The sequence below is a fragment of the Herpailurus yagouaroundi genome, unplaced genomic scaffold, assembly GCF_014898765.1.
Source record: "Herpailurus yagouaroundi ecotype Mexico unplaced genomic scaffold, PumYag 29, whole genome shotgun sequence".
NCBI classification, from domain to species: domain Eukaryota; kingdom Metazoa; phylum Chordata; class Mammalia; order Carnivora; family Felidae; genus Herpailurus; species Herpailurus yagouaroundi.
The window spans coordinates 94892200-94913979 of record NW_024412377.1 but is presented as its reverse complement, the minus strand read 5'-3'; the positions used below and the strand labels follow the sequence as shown (position 1 = coordinate 94913979).

At 34.6% G+C, this 21780-nt stretch overlaps 1 protein-coding gene across 4 annotated transcripts in view; it reads right to left on the bottom strand.

Moving 5' to 3' along the window:
* SSBP2 (single stranded DNA binding protein 2) overlaps positions 1 to 21780 on the bottom strand; it is a 316842-nt gene that overhangs the window by 77032 nt on the left and 218030 nt on the right. For 2 of the 4 annotated variants that reach the window (XM_040449499.1, XM_040449491.1), the window contains exon 5: positions 15138 to 15227. The exons of the other annotated variants lie outside the window; for them this stretch is intronic. In XM_040449499.1, the coding sequence (XP_040305433.1) occupies positions 15138 to 15227 (90 nt within the window). The remainder of the gene's footprint in view (positions 1 to 15137; positions 15228 to 21780) is intronic. 4 annotated transcript variants of the gene reach the window in all.

Below are 21780 nucleotides of genomic sequence, written 5' to 3'. Positions count from 1 at the left end.
GAACAAGAATTAGAAGAAACCAGCTCTTTCTCTTTCCTTATACTACCTGGAAGTTAGATTGCTCTTTTGAAGATTGTTCTAAAACATACAATTTTACAGGACTTACCTAACATAATATAACTGAAATTTTTTAGGACAAAATTATTCATGTAAGATTTGCTTATAATTTTGAAAGAAATAGTATCTTTTTAAAATACAAAGAAACAATTACCAAGTTTAAGAAAATATGAACTTAAAAATATTTAAAAAATGAATACTCAAACAGTGACTTCTTCACAAAATTACTCAATGGAAGTTTTATAAGCTTTCTATTGTACAATTATAATAAAATCTGACTTATCAAATTTTATTTGAATGTAACTTTTTGACACATTTTATAGCACAAAGTTGTACTTTTTAGAGTTTACTAGATCAGCCTCCTTACTCTGTAAAGAAAACCAAAGACCTAATTTTTTACCTGCCATTTTAGTTTTCTTACAGAGAAAACAGTTCCAGTAATACCTTTACAGAATGAAGGCAGGTACACATACAACCGGGGGACCATAAATAATCTGCCTGACTTGGCACTTTCTCCTTGGCCCCCCAGCAATGGTGCTACCATTCACTTAATGCAGAATTCTTTACCCTTGCTAGTTACCACTCAACCAGGGAAAGCTGAAAAGGCAGTGGTATTTCAGGTAAGTAAGTTTATTTGCATACGAAGCACTAATTAGCATGTGCTCTTGATTCACCTAACTAAAAGCAATGCAACAACTGAAATAAAATAAATTTAGTAACCTCTAGCTCTCTTAAATACTTTCGGTAGGGTTTTGATAATATATGTTGTCTTGACTGCACTTATTAATGTTTTTAAGTCACATGCCAAAAGGGAATAGAAGATGAGTGGGGAATGGTGATAAATGGATGTGGAATGATTAGAAGCGTATCACCATTATAATCAAACTGTTCATTATAATATGATAACTTATAGTGAGGTTCATGAGAAAGGAAAGGAAGCAGTTAGCACATTCTAAGAGAGAACGCACAGAGCTGCATTCAGTAAATATTTGGTTGGTTCCATAGCTGGTTCATTGACTAAAAGAATGAACAACTTTGATGGAAGACTAAAAACCAGCACAAAATAAAGTTTCGTTCCCTTGTGTAAAATCTCCCCTGACCAATGTGTCTTGTTAAAAATAGATAATATTGGGGCACCTAGGTGGCTCAGTTGGTTAAGCATCCACCTTTGGCTCAGGTCATGATCTCGCAGTGCATGAGTTCAAGCCCCACGTTGGTCTCTGTGCTGACAGCTCAGAGCCTGGAGCCTGCTTTGCATTCTGTGTTTCCCTCTCTCTCTGCCCCTCCCCTACTCTCTCTCTCTCTCTCTTAAAAATAAATAAACATTAAAAAAATTTTTTTAAATACACAATATCTATTGACAATGTAAACAGTAAGCCACAGTAGTAGCACAGTATATCTGCTTTGTCTAGTGAAAACATAGTTATAAATTAGAGGGGAGAATTCTGCTTGATTAAGTAGGATAATTTATATTTTCCAGAGGACAGGTAAGGAGCAAAGTGTTGACCCCAACAAGATACTACATTATAATTACAATATCCCTATCAACATCTAAGAGAATTTATAATTTAGATGACTAATAAGGCCTTTTACTCCCTCCTATCACTTTCGGGTTTCTTTTACTGTTTCTGGGTGTCAGGGTTAAAAATAATGTTTCTTAGTTTTATAGACTAGCAGTATTTAGTTGCCAGTTTTTGGTATAAAAGGACATCAGGTTAACTTACATATGATTTGGCAAAACAAACAAAACAGAACAAAACTGTGGTGACTTAATTGAACTTTTCCTGAAGCTCAGACCAGCCTTGAGAACTGCTAACAATTCATTTGCAGTTCATTTTTCAGCTGTCTCATACAGTGCTGTGTTTACACAGGGAACCTTACCTCCTCTTTCTAGACTGAGATATATTCAAAGAGTGATAATCCTCAGGTCTCAGAAACAACATGGTTAAGCATACAGATTTTTTTCCCACTAAGGAAAAGCTCAGCATTTGAGTAAGAACATTTAACATTCTACCTTCTTAATATCATATTGTTTTTAGCACATAACCATTAGTCCAAAAATCTGTAAGAAAATGGTTATTTGCCAAGGAGTAATTTGCTTCTACCACTATTTAGGCAATAACAAAAGACGCAAAGTTACATATAGACAGAAAAAATATTATATTAATTACATAAAGATCAAATATGTAGCTCACTTGGTCCTGTGAAGATATGGCTTTAGACAGATTTAATCTTTCTTCTTCTATTTTTAATGCACTGTTTTAAGCAGACAAAGGGAATAAGACACAATTTTATGACATGAAAATTATTCTAGAATCTTTCAAGGAAAAAACTTCTCTGAAACAAAACTTTTAGCAGTGATAAATAAAGTAGGTTATAATTATTTTTTATACTTCTGGAAAGGTAGTAAAAAATATGTTCACTATACTATTTTATCCAAAGAATAAACATTCTTTTAAACACTTAATATTACTTTTTACTCATTCTGTGTCTATTTTTTAATTAATTTAGTTCTCTTTACTGTATACAACTTTCCTACGTAGATTTCTCTACTTTGCTATTCCATATTTTACTTACAAGTAAATCTCTATCTTTTTTTTAAGTTTATTTATTTTTGAGAGAGGGAGCGAGACAGCATGGAAGGGGCAGAAAGAGAAAGAATCCCAAGCAGGATCCTCACCATCTGCACGGGAGCCCAGCGTGGGGCTGGAACTCATGATCTCATGGGTCTCAGGAACCATGAGATTATGACCTGAGCCAATATTAAGGGTCTGACACTTAACTGACTCAGAAGTAAATTTTTTTTTTTAAATATGTTTATGTAATCAGGCTGTACACATATGATGAGTGAATTTTTTTTTTTTAATTTTTTTTTTCAACGTTTATTTATTTTTGGGACAGAGAGAGGCAGAACATGAATGGGGGAGGGGCAGAGAGAGAGGGAGACACAGAATCGGAAACAGGCTCCAGGCTCCGAGCCATCAGCCCAGAGCCCGACGCGGGGCTCGAACCCCCGGACCGCGAGATTGTGACCTGGCTGAAGTCGGACGCCCAACCGACTGCGCCACCCAGGCGCCCCAGAAGTAAATTTTTATCTTAATTCTAACTTTCCTAAAGTCATGAGCTATCAATAATAAATAATACTGAGATTATTATTTTGAATAACCATTAGGGTTGTGACTTCTGTATTTCACTACAGCCATCTTTCATATAGTAAAAGTGTTCACATATTTCAATTCTTATAATTCCATGAGATGCTTCATGAGTTTTCTGTAGAAAAGTAATGAAGCATAAATTATACATCAAATGAATTTCGTCAAAGTTACTTTACAATTCATATATCTTAATTTGTTTAGTTTCTTTTCTGTTTTCCATAAAAACCTCCATCAGACATTACTGACACCCCAGTGGATAAGATACTCTTGATTAACACATTTTAATTCCAACCAGTATTAAACTAATTTAGCTCACAAAATGACATACTTGTGCTAGCGCATTCTGCTGATAAGCATAAATATGTAGCTTATCTCCCATACATCTTAGATATTCTATCATCATCAACACTTAATTAAAATAACTCATATAAAATAACTGTAAAGTATTACCAGATCCAGTTTTCTAGATGCTATTTTGGCAAGGCTAATCCAATTCAGCACAGAATTATAAGCAGGTTGATTCTTTTAATATGGATTTAGTCTAAGCATAAAAATTGCTCACTTACATTATGGGCCTTTTCAAGAAGATGAGACTATTTTTCAACCCTTCATTACCTATGTTAGAGGTGTGTGGCAATGGACTTCTGGATTCTGAAAGGGGACCATGCTGTCTGCTGGTCTATAAAAGTTTGACAACATTTTACAAAAAACTTTAATAATTTGTTTTAGATCAGTTTATATTCACAAATACATACAGACACACTTGTGTGTGTGTGTGTGTGTGTGTGTGTGTGTGTGTGTGTCTGTGAGGCAAGTAGCTGGAGTCCTACATAAGCTAAATCTGGCTCTGTACTGCCTCTTGCTACAAACTAAGTCCCTGACAGATCAACCCATATTAGTATATTTAAAAAATGACACTATGGGTATGAAAATACATATTTATATGTATATAAATTTAGGATTTATAATTTAGGATAAAGTATCACACTGACTCCATCAAAAAAGAAGCTAAAGCAATCATTTTTCAAAACCACTCATAGTTTTTCATTGAAGAATGCCAAAGGATTCCCTTCTTCCTTTCCCCTATTTTATATTCATACTTACAGGTAAATTTGCTTCACATGACAGTATAGGAGAGAGGTACTTTAATGTACCTTAATGTACCATTGTGAAAGAAAGAAAGAAAGAAAGAAAGAAAGAAAGAAAGAAAGAAAGAAAGAAAGAGGAAAGAAATTAGCTAGTTTGTTCTTATTCTTCTGATAATATGGTAGGGACATTTCCACTGATCAAGCAGTAGTCTTTTCAAATTCTCAAGTAGCAATAACAGTGTTTGTTAAACAAACTGACCTATAACCTTGGTCTTCTAATACAAGTGGCGAATTATATATATATATTTGCTTTCTTTAAAAATGAAATGAGGGGCGCCTGGGTGGCGCAGTCGGTTAAGCGTCCGACTTCAGCCAGGTCACGATCTCGCGGTCCGTGAGTTCGAGCCCCGCGTCGGGCTCTGGGCTGATGGCTCAGAGCCTGGAGCCTGTTTCCGATTCTGTGTCTCCCTCTCTCTCTGCCCCTCCCCCGTTCATGCTCTGTCTCTCTGTCCCAAAAATAAATAAAAAACGTTGAAAAAAATAAAAATGAAATGATACTCTCATATTCACTTGGTTACTTACCTATAAACATAAAATCTCTATTCTCAATTCATGTCTAAACTATTTGAAATAGTCTTTCTACACAACAGGTTTTTACAGAAATTATTAATGCATCAGAAAGTCTGTTTTGAAACTAGAGCTTACTAATTTGACTAATGCTAAAATCTATAGAAATAAGCACTATGAGAAAATTCAAACTACACAAAGTTTTTTCTCCATCTCCAATTTAAAATATACATTTTTATGTACAAGCCTTATATAGATATATGTACACAAAACTGATAAGACAAATTCAACTGGAAAATATATTTACTGATGCCAAAGTATCTACAATCTATTATAGAATATTAAAATGACAGATAACAGGTAGCATTCACATTTGCAAGCGCTGCAAACAATTAATTCTATTTTACTTTCTCTGAAAAGCATCCTACTGCTCCGATTAGTCTATTCCCTGGCATTCTATCTTCGACTCAAGATTACACCAGCTTGCTGGGGGTAATGGATGATACCTCGCAATAGCCTATATGCTCTTCTCACAGGCACCAGCAGAGCTGTTTTCTTTGTTCCTCGGCAGGGATGAACAGTTTATAATAGCCAACACTTCACTCCCAGCAGCATTTCTTTGGCCTCCCGACTTCTCGCTCTAACTACAGCATCATCTCTTGCTTTCCCTTTAGAGCAAAACTCAATGTTGGGCACACTTGCTGTCTCCCCTTTCTCTCTTCCCACTTTATCCTGAATCTACCTTTAGCAGGCTTTCATGCTCATCACTACACTGAAACTGGCCTTATCAAGGCCACAAATTACCTCCTTGTTAAAATTCAATGGTCAATTGTCAGTCTTCAACTAATTTAAACTATCAGTCGCATTTGGCACAGCTGAATATTCCTCCCCTTGAAACATTTTCTCCATGTGGCTTCCAGGATACCACATTACCTGGTTTTCTTATCTCTTGGCCTTCACCTTCTCATTTTTCCTCACTGCTCCCTCCTCATCTCCCCGGCTTCTTGACGTTAGAGTACACTAGGTCCATTGTAGACCTTCTTGTCTCCATCTATACTATCTTGGTGTTCTCTTCCAGGCTCAGAGCTCTAAATATTATCCACATGCTAATAACTCCTAAATGACTCTAGCCCAAGCCTGAACCATAAAACTGCAGACTGATATTGTGTTCCCTATTCAACATCTCCTGAATCTCTAATAGCCATCTTAGTCTTAACAAGTTCAAAATTAAGTTTCAGGTATTCTCCCTCATACCTCCTCTTGAAGTTTGATTTACATCAGTAAATGTCAACTCCATTCTTCCATATGAGTAGGTCAAAAGCCTTGTAGTCACCCTTGTAGTCTTTTTCTCTCACAACACATATCCAAACGATCACCACTATCTGTTGGCTCAAGCTTGAAAATATATCTGGAATCCAACCACTTCTCACCACTCTTACTACCTTAGTCCAGAACATAGCAATCTCCCTGTAGTCTCCCCATTTCCCCCCTTCCCTCCTATAGACTAATCTCAACAGAGCAGCCAGAATAAGACTGTTAAAACCCTCCACTCAGAGTAAAGCCCAAAATTCCTATAATGACCTTATATACCTATCTGACCACCTTATCCAAAACTTTGGCAATAATGCCTATTTTCCTTTTAGATTTCATTTTTCTCCCTCATTATCACAATCTAATATATCCTATTTTAAAAAAATAAGTATTTTGTTACTGTTTCCTTTAATAGACTTTAAGTTCTATGCGGACAGGGATTTCTATTTATCTTTTCTTTTCTTTCTTTCTTTCTTTTTTGTTTTTTTAATTCATAAGGGTGCAGGTGGCCCAAGGTCAGGGCTCTGCAGCTGGCCCTGGTACAGCACTCAGCCTCACAGGCCCCAGTCCTGTCTCTAGGAGCCCACCTCTCACTGAGCTGTGTACCTGCAGCCTCAGTCCCTCATCCTTCACCCCTGCCACCAACTTCCTTGAGTTGTAGTAAATGTTTGCTGCTATATGTCATCAGCCATCTTTGCCAGTAGTTCTCAAATTTTAGTTTGTAAGACTCATCTGTTCAAAACAAACAAACAGCAACAAAACCACAAAAGGTTTCCAGCTCCACTTCTCCCCATCCCCAAGGATTCTGACACACTGGAAGCTGGGGAGGCTCCAGGACTCTCTTGTGAGTACTACAAAGAACACACTTGGAAGAACACTGTTCTTAGTCTTTACCTTTTAGGTTTCTTACAAGCTATCTAGTGGTGACCATATTCAGATGGAATAGGAGTGGGCAATTTTGGCTTACCCACTACATGTGGCCCACCACTTGTTTTTGTAGATAAAGTTTCCCTGAACAGTTTCGCTACACAGTGTCCATGGCTGCTTTTACGTTACAAGGACACTACAACAGAGCTAAGTAGTTGTGACTTCGAAGCCTCCAAAGGCTAAAATATTTACTATCTGGCTTTTTATAGAAAAAATCTTTCAACTCCTTATATAGCGATACATTATTTCAGAACACCACCTAGTGAGAAGCTACCTTTTAAAAAGGCTGAAGGCATCCTAATGTATAGTTAAGACAAATCTATCCCACCCATAGAGGGGATTTATAATATATTTAATAACCTATTCTTCTCTTTAATTCCCCAAAGAATAGTGATTATTTTGTTTCTGTAACCAACATTAAATAAAAAACTAAAATTGTTATAAACTGCCTTTGTATATTTGCAATTTGCTATATATCCTCGGGGGGGGGGGGGGCCCCGCAGCACACACCAAAGTAGCTATAATAAAAACTGAAGCACTCCAGGAAGGATTTTCAATAATGAGATCTTTTCAAAAGAAAAATCGTCATCTCAAATTAGCTGAAAAACAGATAAGCTATCACAGATGTAACTTTAAAATATGATATTTTATTGCTTCACACAAAATATCCTGACATCTTTAGCCAGCAGAAGGAGCATTAAAGCGAAAGGAAAACCAACATTGGTCTAGGATAGCCAAGTTAACTTTTTCCTAAATATTCATTTTGGTAAATAAACCCAAACAGTAGGGTTTCTAACAGGAAACAGTTTCATTCCTAACTAGAAACCCATGGATTAACTCTGAAGCCCTGATACAATCTTCTTTGCTCTCTGTTCATCTAGTTAGTGCTATAGGATCCTTAGTTGTTTGAAACTGTGATTTTAAAAAAAAGCTTACTTGGTTACTCAAGCTGAGCAGTTTTAATTTGTTCTAATAGTTGAGGCCAGAACAAGTTGCCATTACCTGGTCTATTACCACAACTGCAGGAAAGGATTATCAAAGCCAGCAGCTATTAGACACCTTTATTTTTTTAGGCTCCTTTTATCTTTGTATTAGAGAAAGACTTGTTTTAGTTTTGATGTTTAGAATCTCTGTTCTTTAAAGATTCAAAATTGTGTTTTAAAAATAAAATTAAACTTAAGTTTTATGTCTTGACTTTTGGTAAATAAGCAACCTTCCCACTTCCACGCTCCAAATCCCAGTGTATTTAGTTATGAAAAATACTATTTTTATTTTTTTAATTTTTTTTCAACGTTTATTTATTTTTGGGACAGAGAGAGACAGAGCATGAACGGGGGAGGGGCAGAGAGAGAGGGAGACACAGAATCGGAAACAGGCTCCAGGCTCTGAGCCATCAGCCCAGAGCCCGACGCGGGGCTTGAACCCACGGACCGCGAGATCGTGACCTGGCTGAAGTCGAACGCTTAACCGACTGCGCCACCCAGGCGCCCCGAAAAATACTATTTTTAATATTTGGATTTTTAAACTATATATACTGGAAATGTTAGGTGTTGCAGTTCAGTAAGTCAAGTCTACCTGAGATTTTCAGTACCCTACTGATTCAAACTAAGAAAAGATATACTAATTTTTTGGCTCATTATCTAAGATTAGAGATGCTATCTATAACTTGTAGGGAGAGGGAAGGGGAGTTTCTCCTGGTTTAGATTATTACCTAAAACTAACTCTGAAATGGCCATGGTCAGGAACGGTAAGAGGAAAGGAAAATCACTGGGAGTAAAGACAATATGAAGGTTAATGATAAAAGGTAATTGAGAAAGCATGTAGACTATTTAACTTTCTGTATAAATAACAGGGTAAAAAGGGTGCTACTGGTTAGAATAGTTGTATAGAAGTTTGGATAGGAACAGCACAGCAGATGAGTGTACTTAGTTTGAAAAAAAAAACATTTTTTAATGTTTATTTTTGAGAGAGAGAGCACAAGTGCAGGAGGGGCAGAGAGAGAGGGAGACACAAAATCCAAAGCAGGCTCCAGTCTTTGACCTGTCAGCACAGAGCCCGACAAGGGGCTTGAACTCAAGAGTTGTGAGGTCATGTCCTGAGCTGAAGTCAGGCGCTCAACTGACTGAGCCACCCAGGCGCCGCAAAAGGTATCTTCAAAATCCACCACTTATCTCCAGAAATAAATTAAATATCCACCTCAAGAAACATAACGAGGGCTTGTAAATGTGTTTTTCTTTTCGTTTCTTTTCTTTTTCTTTTCAGTTTCAAGACCATGAGATTGTTAAATTAAATAATTATTTTTTTTCTGAGTTTTTCATTCATTTTGAAGCTTTTTCTTTTAAAATATCAAGAATATTGTATTACCCTGAGCTTTGTTTTTGTCTTCATTGCTTTATGAATGTCATTTATATTCAGCTTTTTCAGGTCAATAGCAACACCATGGAGAAAAGGGAAGATTTCTTTCTATTTTTCATTCTTCTTATTGCCTTATTACTATGTCAAAGCATTAGGTCAGCTTGCTACAGTGCAGTCTTGCTAAAAATAGAACCTTTGGAAAATATACCCTGAACCAGGAGAGACATCTGCAAACCACCACTAGATGGCAAAGCAGCTTTCCCATTGCTAACATTATGCAGGCAAACAAAATATGACTTACAAACCTGCTGCAACATGTTTTCTACCATATCAGAGTTGCGATCAATTCAGATTTTAAAATATGGACAACCACCTCAGTCTGCAAATAAATTGCTTGGTATCCTTTATCTTCAACAAATATTTATAATCTTATTGATGTCACAGTCTTAAATTTATAACCCAACATCAATATATTATTCATTTTCAACTGTTTCAGTTAAGAAAACTAAAGATCTAGTGAGTACAGTACTGCAAATTTATCAAGATAAAAATCAAAACAAAACATCACACATGGTAAAAATGAACCAAAGGCTACAGAGTTCAAAATTTACAAGCATATCCCACATTAACTGCATACTTAAAGATATCTACATTAGCACTTATTAAAAGATTATGTTTTTATATAAAAGATAAAGATATGTTTAGTTATAGTGACAAAAATACAAGATATAGTTTCCTACTTAAAAGTTTTCTTGTGGTAAAGACCAGAAAGGAGGGAAAAATAAATAATTTTCACCACCCGCCCCCCTCAAATTTTCTTGGTTGAAATATAAAATGCCCCTGTCTTCAATGTGGTACACAAGTTGTAATAAATTCACAAGAAAGGCTTTCTTGTTACTCAAATCTATAAAATTACAGAACTTCATAATGTGACAAAGAGTCCAATTTTTTAAACACAAAAGAACAAGAACTTTGTTTTGTTTTATGCATTTTACTAAACCATTTTGATTGTTATATTTAAGCAAGAAGGAAATCTAATTGGTTCAAGGAACAATCCTACCTATTCAATAAATTGCAGGAATCAAACTTTGCCTGTCTTTTCATAAGAATGCTATGAAAATGAATGAATAGCAGATTGATGCTGTCAATACGTAATTAATATTTCTTAGCATACAATGAAAACTTTGAGTAAGATTCTAGTACAGGGATAGGAGACTCAAAGTAGAGACTCATTCTGAGTGCCTACTATGTGTACCCATACCATGCCACAATAACACATTTTCTTCCACTAAAACTGCCAAATTCTAGTTAGATCAATGGCCGCTTCTATGGTCTTCCCTCTGACCCAGTAGCAAGACTTGCCAATTTAAGAAAGTTGCTGCAGGGGTGCCTAGGTGGCTCAGTCGGTTAAGTATCTGACTTTGGCTCAGATCATGATCTCACAGTTTGTGTGTTTGAGCCCTGAGTCAGGCTCTGTGCTGACAGCTCAGAGCCTGGAGCCTGATTTGGATTCTGTGTCTTCCTCTCTGCCCCTCCCCTGCTTGTGCTCTGTCTTCCTCTCTCTTAAAAATAAATAAACATGAAAAAAATTTTTAATAATTAAAAAAAAAATAAAGCTGCTCTAAAGTCACTCACCAGTTCCATGGCAGGTCACTTTGAAAATTTATAGGGGTCTGTATACCAATTACTCCTTAGAGAAGAAACTCTAAATAAATATGTATCTTACTTTAAATGGCTTTATTTTACTAAATTGATACTTCCTTTTGCATGACCTATTATTCCAATTAGATTTTACTTAACTGACCTCCAACAAAATAACAGAAGCTCTCCCATTTCAATAAAAATATCAAAGTTGAAGTATGAACCATGTTAATATCTGTCACAAATAAACACTAATCTAAATTTTACGATATCATCACATAGCGAACAACTGAAAACTACTGATGCAGGTGCTTTATGTGCTAATGACAACCTCTTCCTTCCTTAGTTTCATTTTTTTATTACATTTAATAGGCTCAATCCTTTCCTAACCTACTCCCATTCCAGGTGAGCCCAAATAAGTTTTGCATTTCCTCACTAAGAATGAGGATTCAAAACTATTCTTCTCTTACTCTGGATAATTCTTGGAGTTGAATGTCTCTTCAGAATTGAATTAGAAACTGGTATTTGGGCTTGAATTGTGGTTGTCTGCTGTTATTTCTACTCACATAAGGTAGTACTTTTCATTAACAACAGGCATTATGGCCAGGATCACATTGAAGTACTGACCAATCACTGTAGGAAACCAAGGCTGATATTTAGGAAACATTTGAGTAGACTAACTCCATCATTATATGTACCAAAAGATGATAACATTCCATTTCTTTTTTAAAAGTTTGATGGTTTGAGTTATTCATTATTTCAAAGAGGTATTCCTAGGGAGACTGGACATTAAGCCCATTGAATGGGGTAAAAGAGTATCTGGGATTAGGTAGAATGGTCTCCCTGGATAAAGGGGAATGACATATACCAAACTCAAACATACTTAGCTTTTTCTAAGTCTTTCCTAACTGTCTGTCTTTCTGTCTTTCCTAACTCAGATAGAGACATTGAAACTTTCCAGAAGTCCAAAATAGGAACCTCAGAATGATCCTTGAATCTTCCAACTCTTTTACCTCTAACCCTAATTTTGTTAATCAACTAAAGCCTATCAAACATAACTATGAATTGCTTCTTCCTTTCCAATCTTATTGCCACTACTCTTTGATGGGTCACAAGATCTCTTCCCTGGGCTACTGTACTAGTCAACCAAGTGATACCTTTGCATCCATTCTTTTTAATGAATTCTGTTGCCTTTGTTTACCTTTTAAGTGTTAGTGTTCTGGGATTTCAGTTGCATACTCTCTTACTCTCTCATTCTATACTTTCTTGCTGGATAATTAATCTACCTCTGTGGACTCAAGTGCCCTTAATATGACTATCTCTAGCCTGGATCGCTGCCTTAGGCTTCAAACCTGTATGTTCACTGGTCTAAAGGATATCTCTATCTGGAGGTCCCACAGGAACTTCATCTGTCCCACCTCAAACCTACTCCTTGTTTTGTGGGCTCTATGTCAGAAAATAAAATCCCCATCTGCCCAGGTTAGAGAAGGAAACCAGGGTATTATTTTTGAATTCTTTTACTCATACCATTTGCGTTTATTTGTCTCTTAAATCTGTTCATCTCTCTCCACACCCATTGTCACTCTCTTAGTCCAGGCCATCATTAAATCCCACCTGGATCACTGTACTAGCCTCCTAAGTAGTCTTCCTACCTTCAGACCTGGCTTCAGAAATCCTGGCCACACTGGAGTGATTTTTCTAAAAGTACAAATATTAACATGCCTCTCTCCTGCTTCAAATCCTCCAATAGTTTATTACTGTCCTTAAAATCAAGTTCAAATTCCTACGTGACCTACAAGCTCCTCTAGGTTCCTGTGGAGCCTCATCACCAGCTACTCTCCCTTTAGCCAATTAAGCTCCATTGTGTTGTTTTTTAATATTTAGTTTCTCTATTTTCCCCTCTGGGCCTTTGGAAACTCTTTTCCCTCTTCCTGGAATATTCCTTCCCTCTCTCCTGGTCTCTTCACCTAACTCATCCTTAGATGCCACTTTGGATTTCATTTACTAATTTGAGAATACTTTCCTGACGATGACCCTCCCAAGATTGGGTTTGGTGGCCTCCTAATTTGCTCTAAAAGTACACTCCACTCATTTATTACAGCCATTTTTTTCTATACTCTAATTGCCTTGTCTCTCTCTCCTTAACCACAATATATGCTTTTTTGAAGGCCTTTATACTTTTGCTTATATTGTTTCCACTTTCTGGAATATCATTCCTCTGTTTTTTACCCCTGGAAAATGTTTTCTAAACCACTCCCAGATTCAATTCAGGCAGACTTAACAGCTCTTCTTCTAGGTTATCACAGAACCTTACACTTGAGTCTGTTACAGCACATACCTTGCTATATTGCAGTTATTTATTTTTAATAATGCCTCTGGCTAGACAATGAACTTTGGGAAGGTACATATTACCATACTCATTTTTAGATGCTTACCACAGTGCCTGGCATGTAGTAGTTCTTAAGTATGCACACTGGAATAATTAAAACAAAGTTAACTCTGTTTCAACTCCTCCCACCAAGAATCAGGCACAAGACAGGTAAGAGAAGAATGGTTCATTTAACAAAACGTGAAAATTAAAATGTATGGGTTTATACATGTTTGTTTTACCCTAGAAGTATTTGGCTTCCTTCCCAACCCACCCCTCTTTTTAAAAGTGCCATTTAGAGAGCTTCTATTAACTCTTATATGTAAATAAACCCTTCTGATTTATTCACTAACTCTAATTCCTCCTTGGCAAAAGAAAGAGCATGAGGAAAAAAAATTAAATGAGCTAAAAATATTATGAATAATGATCAGTTATGAACTTTAAAAGGTATATTCTGTGGCAGAAGTCACAAAGCCTTGATTTGAATCTTGACCCTGTCACTTTCTGACTTCGTGCAAGCCACTTATCTACCAAGCCTTGGTTTTTCCATCTGTGCAATAGGAGCAGTAATAATACATACTTCATACCTAAGGTTATGGTGAGAATTAAGACTTTATATATGTAAAACATTTAGAACAAAGCATAACATATAGTATGTGGTTAATAAGTGTTAGCTAGTATTATCATCTTAAATGGAGATTGTTTAATTACTAATCAAGAGTTATAATATGCTCCTAGATTATAAGAAATGTAATGATGGTATGGATTAAGTAGCAAATGACTATCAAGGACTGTGAAAATATAAAAACACTAAAGTGACAGATTAGTTTGTAAGTACCTAATTCATTAACAATATAGCACATTACACTAATTCCCATAATGCCTTCCAATTCTGGTTCTTAACTCCTAAGTTCTTGTTAATTTTCTCAAAGGATGTTATAAAATTAACTATGTAGTAAAAAAATAATAAACTTCAGAGTCTATACTTCTTTGTGTAAGAAAACTGTTAGAATTAAATGGAAATAAAATAAAATTTAAAAGTGGATGTATTATCATTCTAAAATCATTACCATCATTGCTAAAATAAGTGGCCTTGTTGAAATTCTAAAATACTAGCATTTGTATTTTAAAAATCTGATTTTAAAATGTCACATAATAATATTAATAACAATTCTAGCTTAAAAGCCAAAAAGATGATTATCAAAATATCTTGATATAGCCTGTAATTTTGATAAATGAAAAGGTTATGATTTAGCCATATTTTGAAATTACAGCCAAATCTTGATTATCTTTGGTCTGTGGAGATCTGGATGGCTGGAGTAGTTGAAATCTATATATGATTACAGAACTTTATCTTCAGCCTCTTTTCCCATCACATCTTTACCACAGTTAACTTAAGGGGCCAGTTTGCATTTCCACTCTCTTTCTTACTTGCACAAGGAAATGTCAAAATAAATAAATGAATAAAAATTTGACAACAAATAAAAACACAGGAAGGAAGGGCTAATCTATACACTAAATAACCGGTCTCTGAATAATCAAGAGTTGGCTGCACACATTACGTTTACCTTAAGAATCAAAATAGCCTCATTCTCGTTCATATCTTTCAATAAAAGCAAACAGGAGTTCCTGTGCCTTAACATTCCTAGTCAGAGTTTCTCTGAGTACCTGAAAGAACCCTGGTGGTACAGGACCTACTGGCATGCCATCTCCTGGGGGAATGTTTCCTAGCACTGGGCTGGGAGCTGCGGCAGCACTCTGCAAAGAATAAAGGAGAAACAAACCTATATCATTACAACGAAGGCACAAAACCAGACTAACGATAACAGATTGTAGGAAGGGAAGCTTTCATTCCCAGGAATAAATATTAGTAATTTCCCCCACTCCAGAGGTAAATAAAGATACAACAGTTAGTTTATATATGACTAAGTTATTTGGTTTAAACAAGTGTTTTAAAACTTTCTGAAATCACAGGATTTGAAGAAGATGGTATCTTTCAATGATATATAAAAGGCAAATAATAATACGACAAAAAGATAAAAGTTTAAGTAAATGCTTTATTTAAGGCACAGGCATCTGAAATGACAACATTAATAACAAATATGGAAATATGTCGGTAGTAAATATGAAAATGGTGGTTACAGAAGTTGGAAAAAAGAACTCTTTTTTAAGATTATGCTTTGCTTTGTCACAGACAAATACAATTAATTTTCTGCTTATAGGTGGTAACACATTATTCAATTTCTGATATGCTATAACTGGCAGCCAAAATAGAATTGTTAGCAAAAACAAAGTGGTGAGGATGAAAAAGTAATTAGGAGACTGAATAAAAGAAAAGAATTCGATTTAGAGAGATTAGTCTCATATAAACAGATTATGAAAAAAAAACGATTGAAAAACTCAGTCTACTTCACTTAGAAATTATTTCATGGCACACTAGAGCTTCATGAAATAGGAGAATGAAAAATTTTGAGTTAAATTCTTTGTAATTAAATATAGGTTTTAGATTTAATTCTTACACAGAACAGTAATACATATCACTATTCTATAATCATGGGTTTTCATTCCTCTACCTGGTTAGACATATTATAAATCCTAAGAACAGTCAAGAGATCAGAAATGTGCTGAAGAAAGATCAGTATGAATCCAACAGTTCTGCTACGAAAGAACTCAAAACAAATAATGGATCTAGTCTATCTGTCCCACTGTCCTTGCCTCTACATCAGGGTAGTCATTCACACATTAATATTCCATTAGAAGATGCAATATCAATATATTTATAGCCTACATTTCCTGGTATATAAATTTGTAAAAATACTAACACGTGTTTATTCTATAATACTAGTAGTTATTGATAATGAAGGCCAATGATTTGAGTGTTTCCTGAGAAAATGTAGATTTAAATGTGGTTATCTAAAATGTTGCTTACCTATGAATGCCAAAATTCTAAGCTTCTGATAAAGCAGATAAGTATAAAAGGAGAAATAATATATCTTAGATATTAAGATGAAACATTTATCTGTTATTCTATTTTAAGCAAAAGCATGCAATTTCATTAATGTACATTAAATACCCACTATTTGACAGATAGTGTTCTATTTTGCTTTATGTATCAACTTTCATATTTTTAAAAAATGAAAGGCAAATCTTTTTTTTTCATTTAACTAAACTGGTGTAAAATTTTAATATACAATGTTACAGTGACAGTTTAAATATATATGATTACAGCTTGATCTAGGAAGAAAGATTTGATCTAGATCCTTTGACAGTGAATTACTGTCATGGGCAAATTGCTCTCAGTACTAAGAGCTAGAGATAAGATGTCACTATTGTTCTAATTAATTGCAGAAGAGAAATATTTTTGAGACAAGTTTGTAAACTACTCTCACCTGTATTTTTATAGAAAAAATATACTACATTATATAGAAAAAATACTACTGTAGTTGTGTATTACAACTTTGAGCAGGTTTACAAAAAATAAAATAGAATTCAATGGGTTACTGCAACGTCTTAGTGTAATTCAAAGATGCTATTTTCCCCTCAGTTCTAATTGCTTAGAAAGTACATAAAAGAAGCTTTTGCCTCCCCTAAGGAAAAGAAAAAGTTTGTCTGCATCTAAATTAAAATTCAACAAGTAAAAATACTGGGTCATCGTTGGTTCCTTTATTTGTTTTCTTTTTGGGGACTATATTGTTTAAAGGCATATAATATGCTAGGTTTTTTTCCTTCTATGTTCTGCATTATATGTGCTCCCTTTTGTTTTTTTTTTTCGGCTATTATTTAAAAGTGAAACAAAATACATGATTCAGATGAAGATTTAAGCAAATTAAATCTTTAAAATGCCTTTTGAGTTTTCATTTTATGACTTCAAAATTATAGAATAAATTCAGTCAAAATATAAATTGCCAAGAAGTCTTTTAAGTTCTGCAACACAGCAGTTAACGCTATAGGGAAAAAAATCCTTGCTATTTGGAAGTTAACATTCTAGTGAAAGAAGAAAGATAATGGTGAGTGCTATGTAGAAAAAAAAGAGCAAGGAATAGGGAATTCCCAATAAAGGGATAGGGATTATAAATTTAAATAGAATAGTTGGGGGGGCACCTGGATGATTCCTCAGTTAAGTGTCAGACTTCAGCTCAGGTCATGATCTCACAGTTGGTGGGTTCAAGTGCTTTATTAGGCTCTGCACTGACAGCATGGAGCCTGGAGCCTTCAAATTCTGTGTCTCTTTCTCAATCACTCTCTCTGCATTCCTCTGCTTGTGCTCTCTCGCCCTCAAAAATAAATAAGCACTTAAAAAAATAAATAGAATATTTAGGAATGAATGAATAAATCACATAAACGAATGGATCATGTTATGGTGACTTATTTTTTTTTTAATTTTTACTTAAACATTTATTTACTTTTTGAGAGACAGAGAGAGACAGAGCTTGGGTGGGAGAGGGGCAGAGAGAGAGGGAGTCACTGATTCCTAAGCATACTCCAGGCTCTGAGTTGTCAGCACAGAGCCCAACATGGGGCTCACACTCACAAACCGCAAGATCATGACCTGAACCAAAGTTGGATGCTTAACCGACTGAGCCACCCAGGTCCCCCATCAACTTATTTAAATATGACTCTTGCTTTGTTGTTGAGGATGTCTTCCCACATTTCAAGATGTGCAAATTCTTCATTTGTACCTATTCCCTTACAGTGGCACAAGAATTGTGTGGAATTTTTTCTTTCTTAATAATCATACTTTGAAAAAAAAGTAGTCATACTTTGGGCATAATAATAGAAGTGTCTTGAAAACAGAAGAGTTTTATAGGTAGATGATTTATAGTATAGAGCATGATTTCATTTTCTGGTGTGATAGTAATTTCTATCCTTGGCTTAAGGATACAAAGTGATGTGAACAGAATCTTAATAATTACCCAGTTTGTTTACCTCATAGAAAGCACTAGTTCAGAGCATTTCAGCCCAAACTTCACTCTGTGGACCACATTTTTGAGCTAACTTATGCATCCAGTCTTCTGGGATTTATTGACAAAGGATAATTCACTGTTTATTGTACTGTGTGGACTCAAGCTTAGAGTACCATTTGGTACACCATGTAAATCATTAACAAATACTAATCTGATAATAAATACTACAGAGGTATACACACTAAGTGGCACTTCAAGCATTGTGAAAGAGTATATTTCTCAAATTGCTTAACTTGCTCACTTATAGCAATATAAATAATATATGCTTTGAAACTGTAAGCAAAATGAGAATCAAGTTTTGAGAATTAGTAATTTATGTAGAAGAAAGAAATACAAAATTTCTTCATTTCATTGATACAATTTCTCAGACATTTCAAGTTTACTTCCAACTTGTAAGAAATTTCTCTCTCTTGGGGCACCTGGGTGGCTCAGTAGATTAAGCGCCAACTTCTGCTCAGTTTATGATCTCACAGTTCGAGGGTTTGAGCCTCATGTTGGCCCTGTGCTGATAGCTCAGAGCCTGGAGTGTGCTTTGAATTCTGTGTCTCCCTCTCTCTCTCTCTGCCCCTCCCCAACTTGCACTCTGTCTTTCAAAAATAAATTTAAAAATTAAAAAAAAAATTATCTCTTGACTTGAGGATCCACAGAAAGTTGTTGGCTCTAACTGATAAAGTATGTATTATTCTTGACAGTTGTGACTAAATCACAGAAAAAGTGCAAGTAGTTTAACTATATTAAGAACTACTAGAAAGTATTAGTTTCACTGGGTTTGTGTGAATTCCCATTAGAATAACATGGAAAATCCTTTATTATATAATATATGCATGATTATTTAGGTTTGACTTTTTATATTCTCTCTCTCATAAAAAGAAAAACATGAAAATATTATGGTTTTAAAATATTTCTTTTTACCAAACTAAATACATAAGACTTCGGGCAAATGTGAAAAAATCATCATTAAAAGTGTTTTGTCTCTTCACTGGATTAATTTATATGCTTTCAGTATATACTTTCAGATATTTTCTAACTAGTCTTAAATCATTTATTTTGTCACAGGACTTAAATTTCAAGGTTTTTTTGAGAGTGACAACTTTACTTTTCCTTTTATATTTTCCCAAATCACTAATATAATTGTACCTACTTTTTATGTATTCAATGTATTAAATTTTTGGGAATTACTTGCTTTCCCAAGGACATACAAAAATGAACTTTAAAGAGTTACCATGAAATCTCTACATGTTGTTATATATTTATCTTTGTTTAAGTCTGTGTGGCCACTTTGCTCTCTTGGACTTCCTATACTTATATCATTCTACCCTTTAAGAAGGCATAAGTCAATTTGTGCCCTTTCCTTCTTCTTTTTGTGGTGTTTATTTTTCCCTTGTATATATGTCCAGCACCATTTCCCATTTTCCGCTTTCTCTTAAATGCTGTTGTATAACTGCACTTAAAAAATATTTTTGTTCTCTCTTTAATTCCCTATTTCTGAATTTAGAGAATAGAGAGATACACTGTTATTTCATATTTTATCTTCTTAAATAAAAATCTGAAATTAAAGCCAAAAGACTTCTTATTTTAATCTTAGTTATTATCATTAGTGGCCTCTGGTAGGAAAAAAAAAAGTTATATATAGTTTGATATGGAGGTTTCACAACAGGCATATAATAAAATTTTGTTTAAAAATAAAATTAGGATATAATTGATTACTAAATTAGTTAGCATTTATCAAGATTAAATAACTAATAGTTTTATTTAATAAGGATGTTAGAGAATCAGTTGCTTATCAGGGAATCAAAATATGAAGTCTGTATTTGGTACAATAGAAAAAATATTTAAGTATATGAAAAATTATTAAGGTAATGACATAAGAACTAAAATAGTGACAAAATTATTAGAAATTGGAAAGATGATTAAAGGAAACAGTGAGTAGTTACGCCTGGGTGGCTCAGTCGGTTAAGCTTCCGACTTCAGCTCAGGTCATGATCTCACAGCTGATGGGTTCAAGCCCCACATCAGGCTCTGCGTTGACCACTGAGAGTCTGGAGACTGCTTCAGACTCTGTATCCCCCCCTTCTCTGTCCCTCCCCAACTTGTGTTCGTTCTCTCTCTCTCTCTCTCTCAAAAATATATAAACTTAAAAAAAAAAAAAAAAGAGTCCCAAAAAAAAAAAAAATATTTAAAAAAAAAAAAAAAAAGGAAGCGTGAGTAGGAAGAGATTGGTCAGGGAGTTGCTGACTTTTACTATTAAGCTATCTGTACTATTTTTAAGCCATATGCGGGGGTTTTTTTGAGAAACATTTAAAATGGTTGTAATTGGTATCTTGTCTTCAGAATTTTAATGCAAAGCACGGTCAAATATTTGACTGTTGATTGAAAACATTCTTTATTATACTAAGAAATCTTTCTATGCCTAGTATTCTAAAAACAATTTTTAAAGAAGTCAGAAATAAAAAAAAAAGATGCTTTGCCTTTTTACATTTGATATTTTTTTTGTTTTGTTTTTGTGGGAAGCATGATATAAGTAATCATATATTGATAGTTTTCTTAAAGCATCATCATATTTCTGAGATAAGCCATGCATGATCATCATGGGTAATCCTTCTTTTAATAAGGCTAATGAATTATATTTGCCAATATTTTATTCAGGATCTTTATATCTATATTCTAAATGAGACAGGTTGAGAATGTTCCTTGCTGTATTATATTTTTCAAACTTGAACATCCAGATTATTCTACTTTCTCAACATGAATTGGATGGCAAACTATCTTTTATAATGCTCTGGAGAAGTTTTATAGTATGGTGTTTATCTGCTTTTTGAAAGTTAAAAAAATATTCAGCAGTAAAACTGCCTGAATACAAAGGCAATTTTGGAAATAATTATGGTCATTATTCTTTTTATATTTTCTAAAACTTCTATTTGCTTCAATTCTGTTCATTTACATTTTTCTCAGAACACTTCATTGCATTGAGATTATTAGTTTTATCCACATACACACTACTTTCACATACTTACAAAAAGTCCTCTGTAGCAGCTGTGGGAGAGATTGCTAGCAGACAACAAACATCTGTTTTCTCCTTTTTCCATGGTATTAGAAATGTAGCCAATCACGCAGCAGCCCAACTACATCATACTTCTGTTTCCCTTATTCTCACCAAGAATTAAGGTTCTTACTAATGGAATGTGAGCAGGAGAGGTATATGCCACATCCAGACCTTGGTCTTAAGTAGTTTGGAACACATTCTACTTCTATTTTTTTAAGATTTTATTTTTAAGTAATCTTTACACCCAATGTGGGATTTGAACTTACAACCCCAGATCGATAGTCACATGCTCTACCAAATGAGT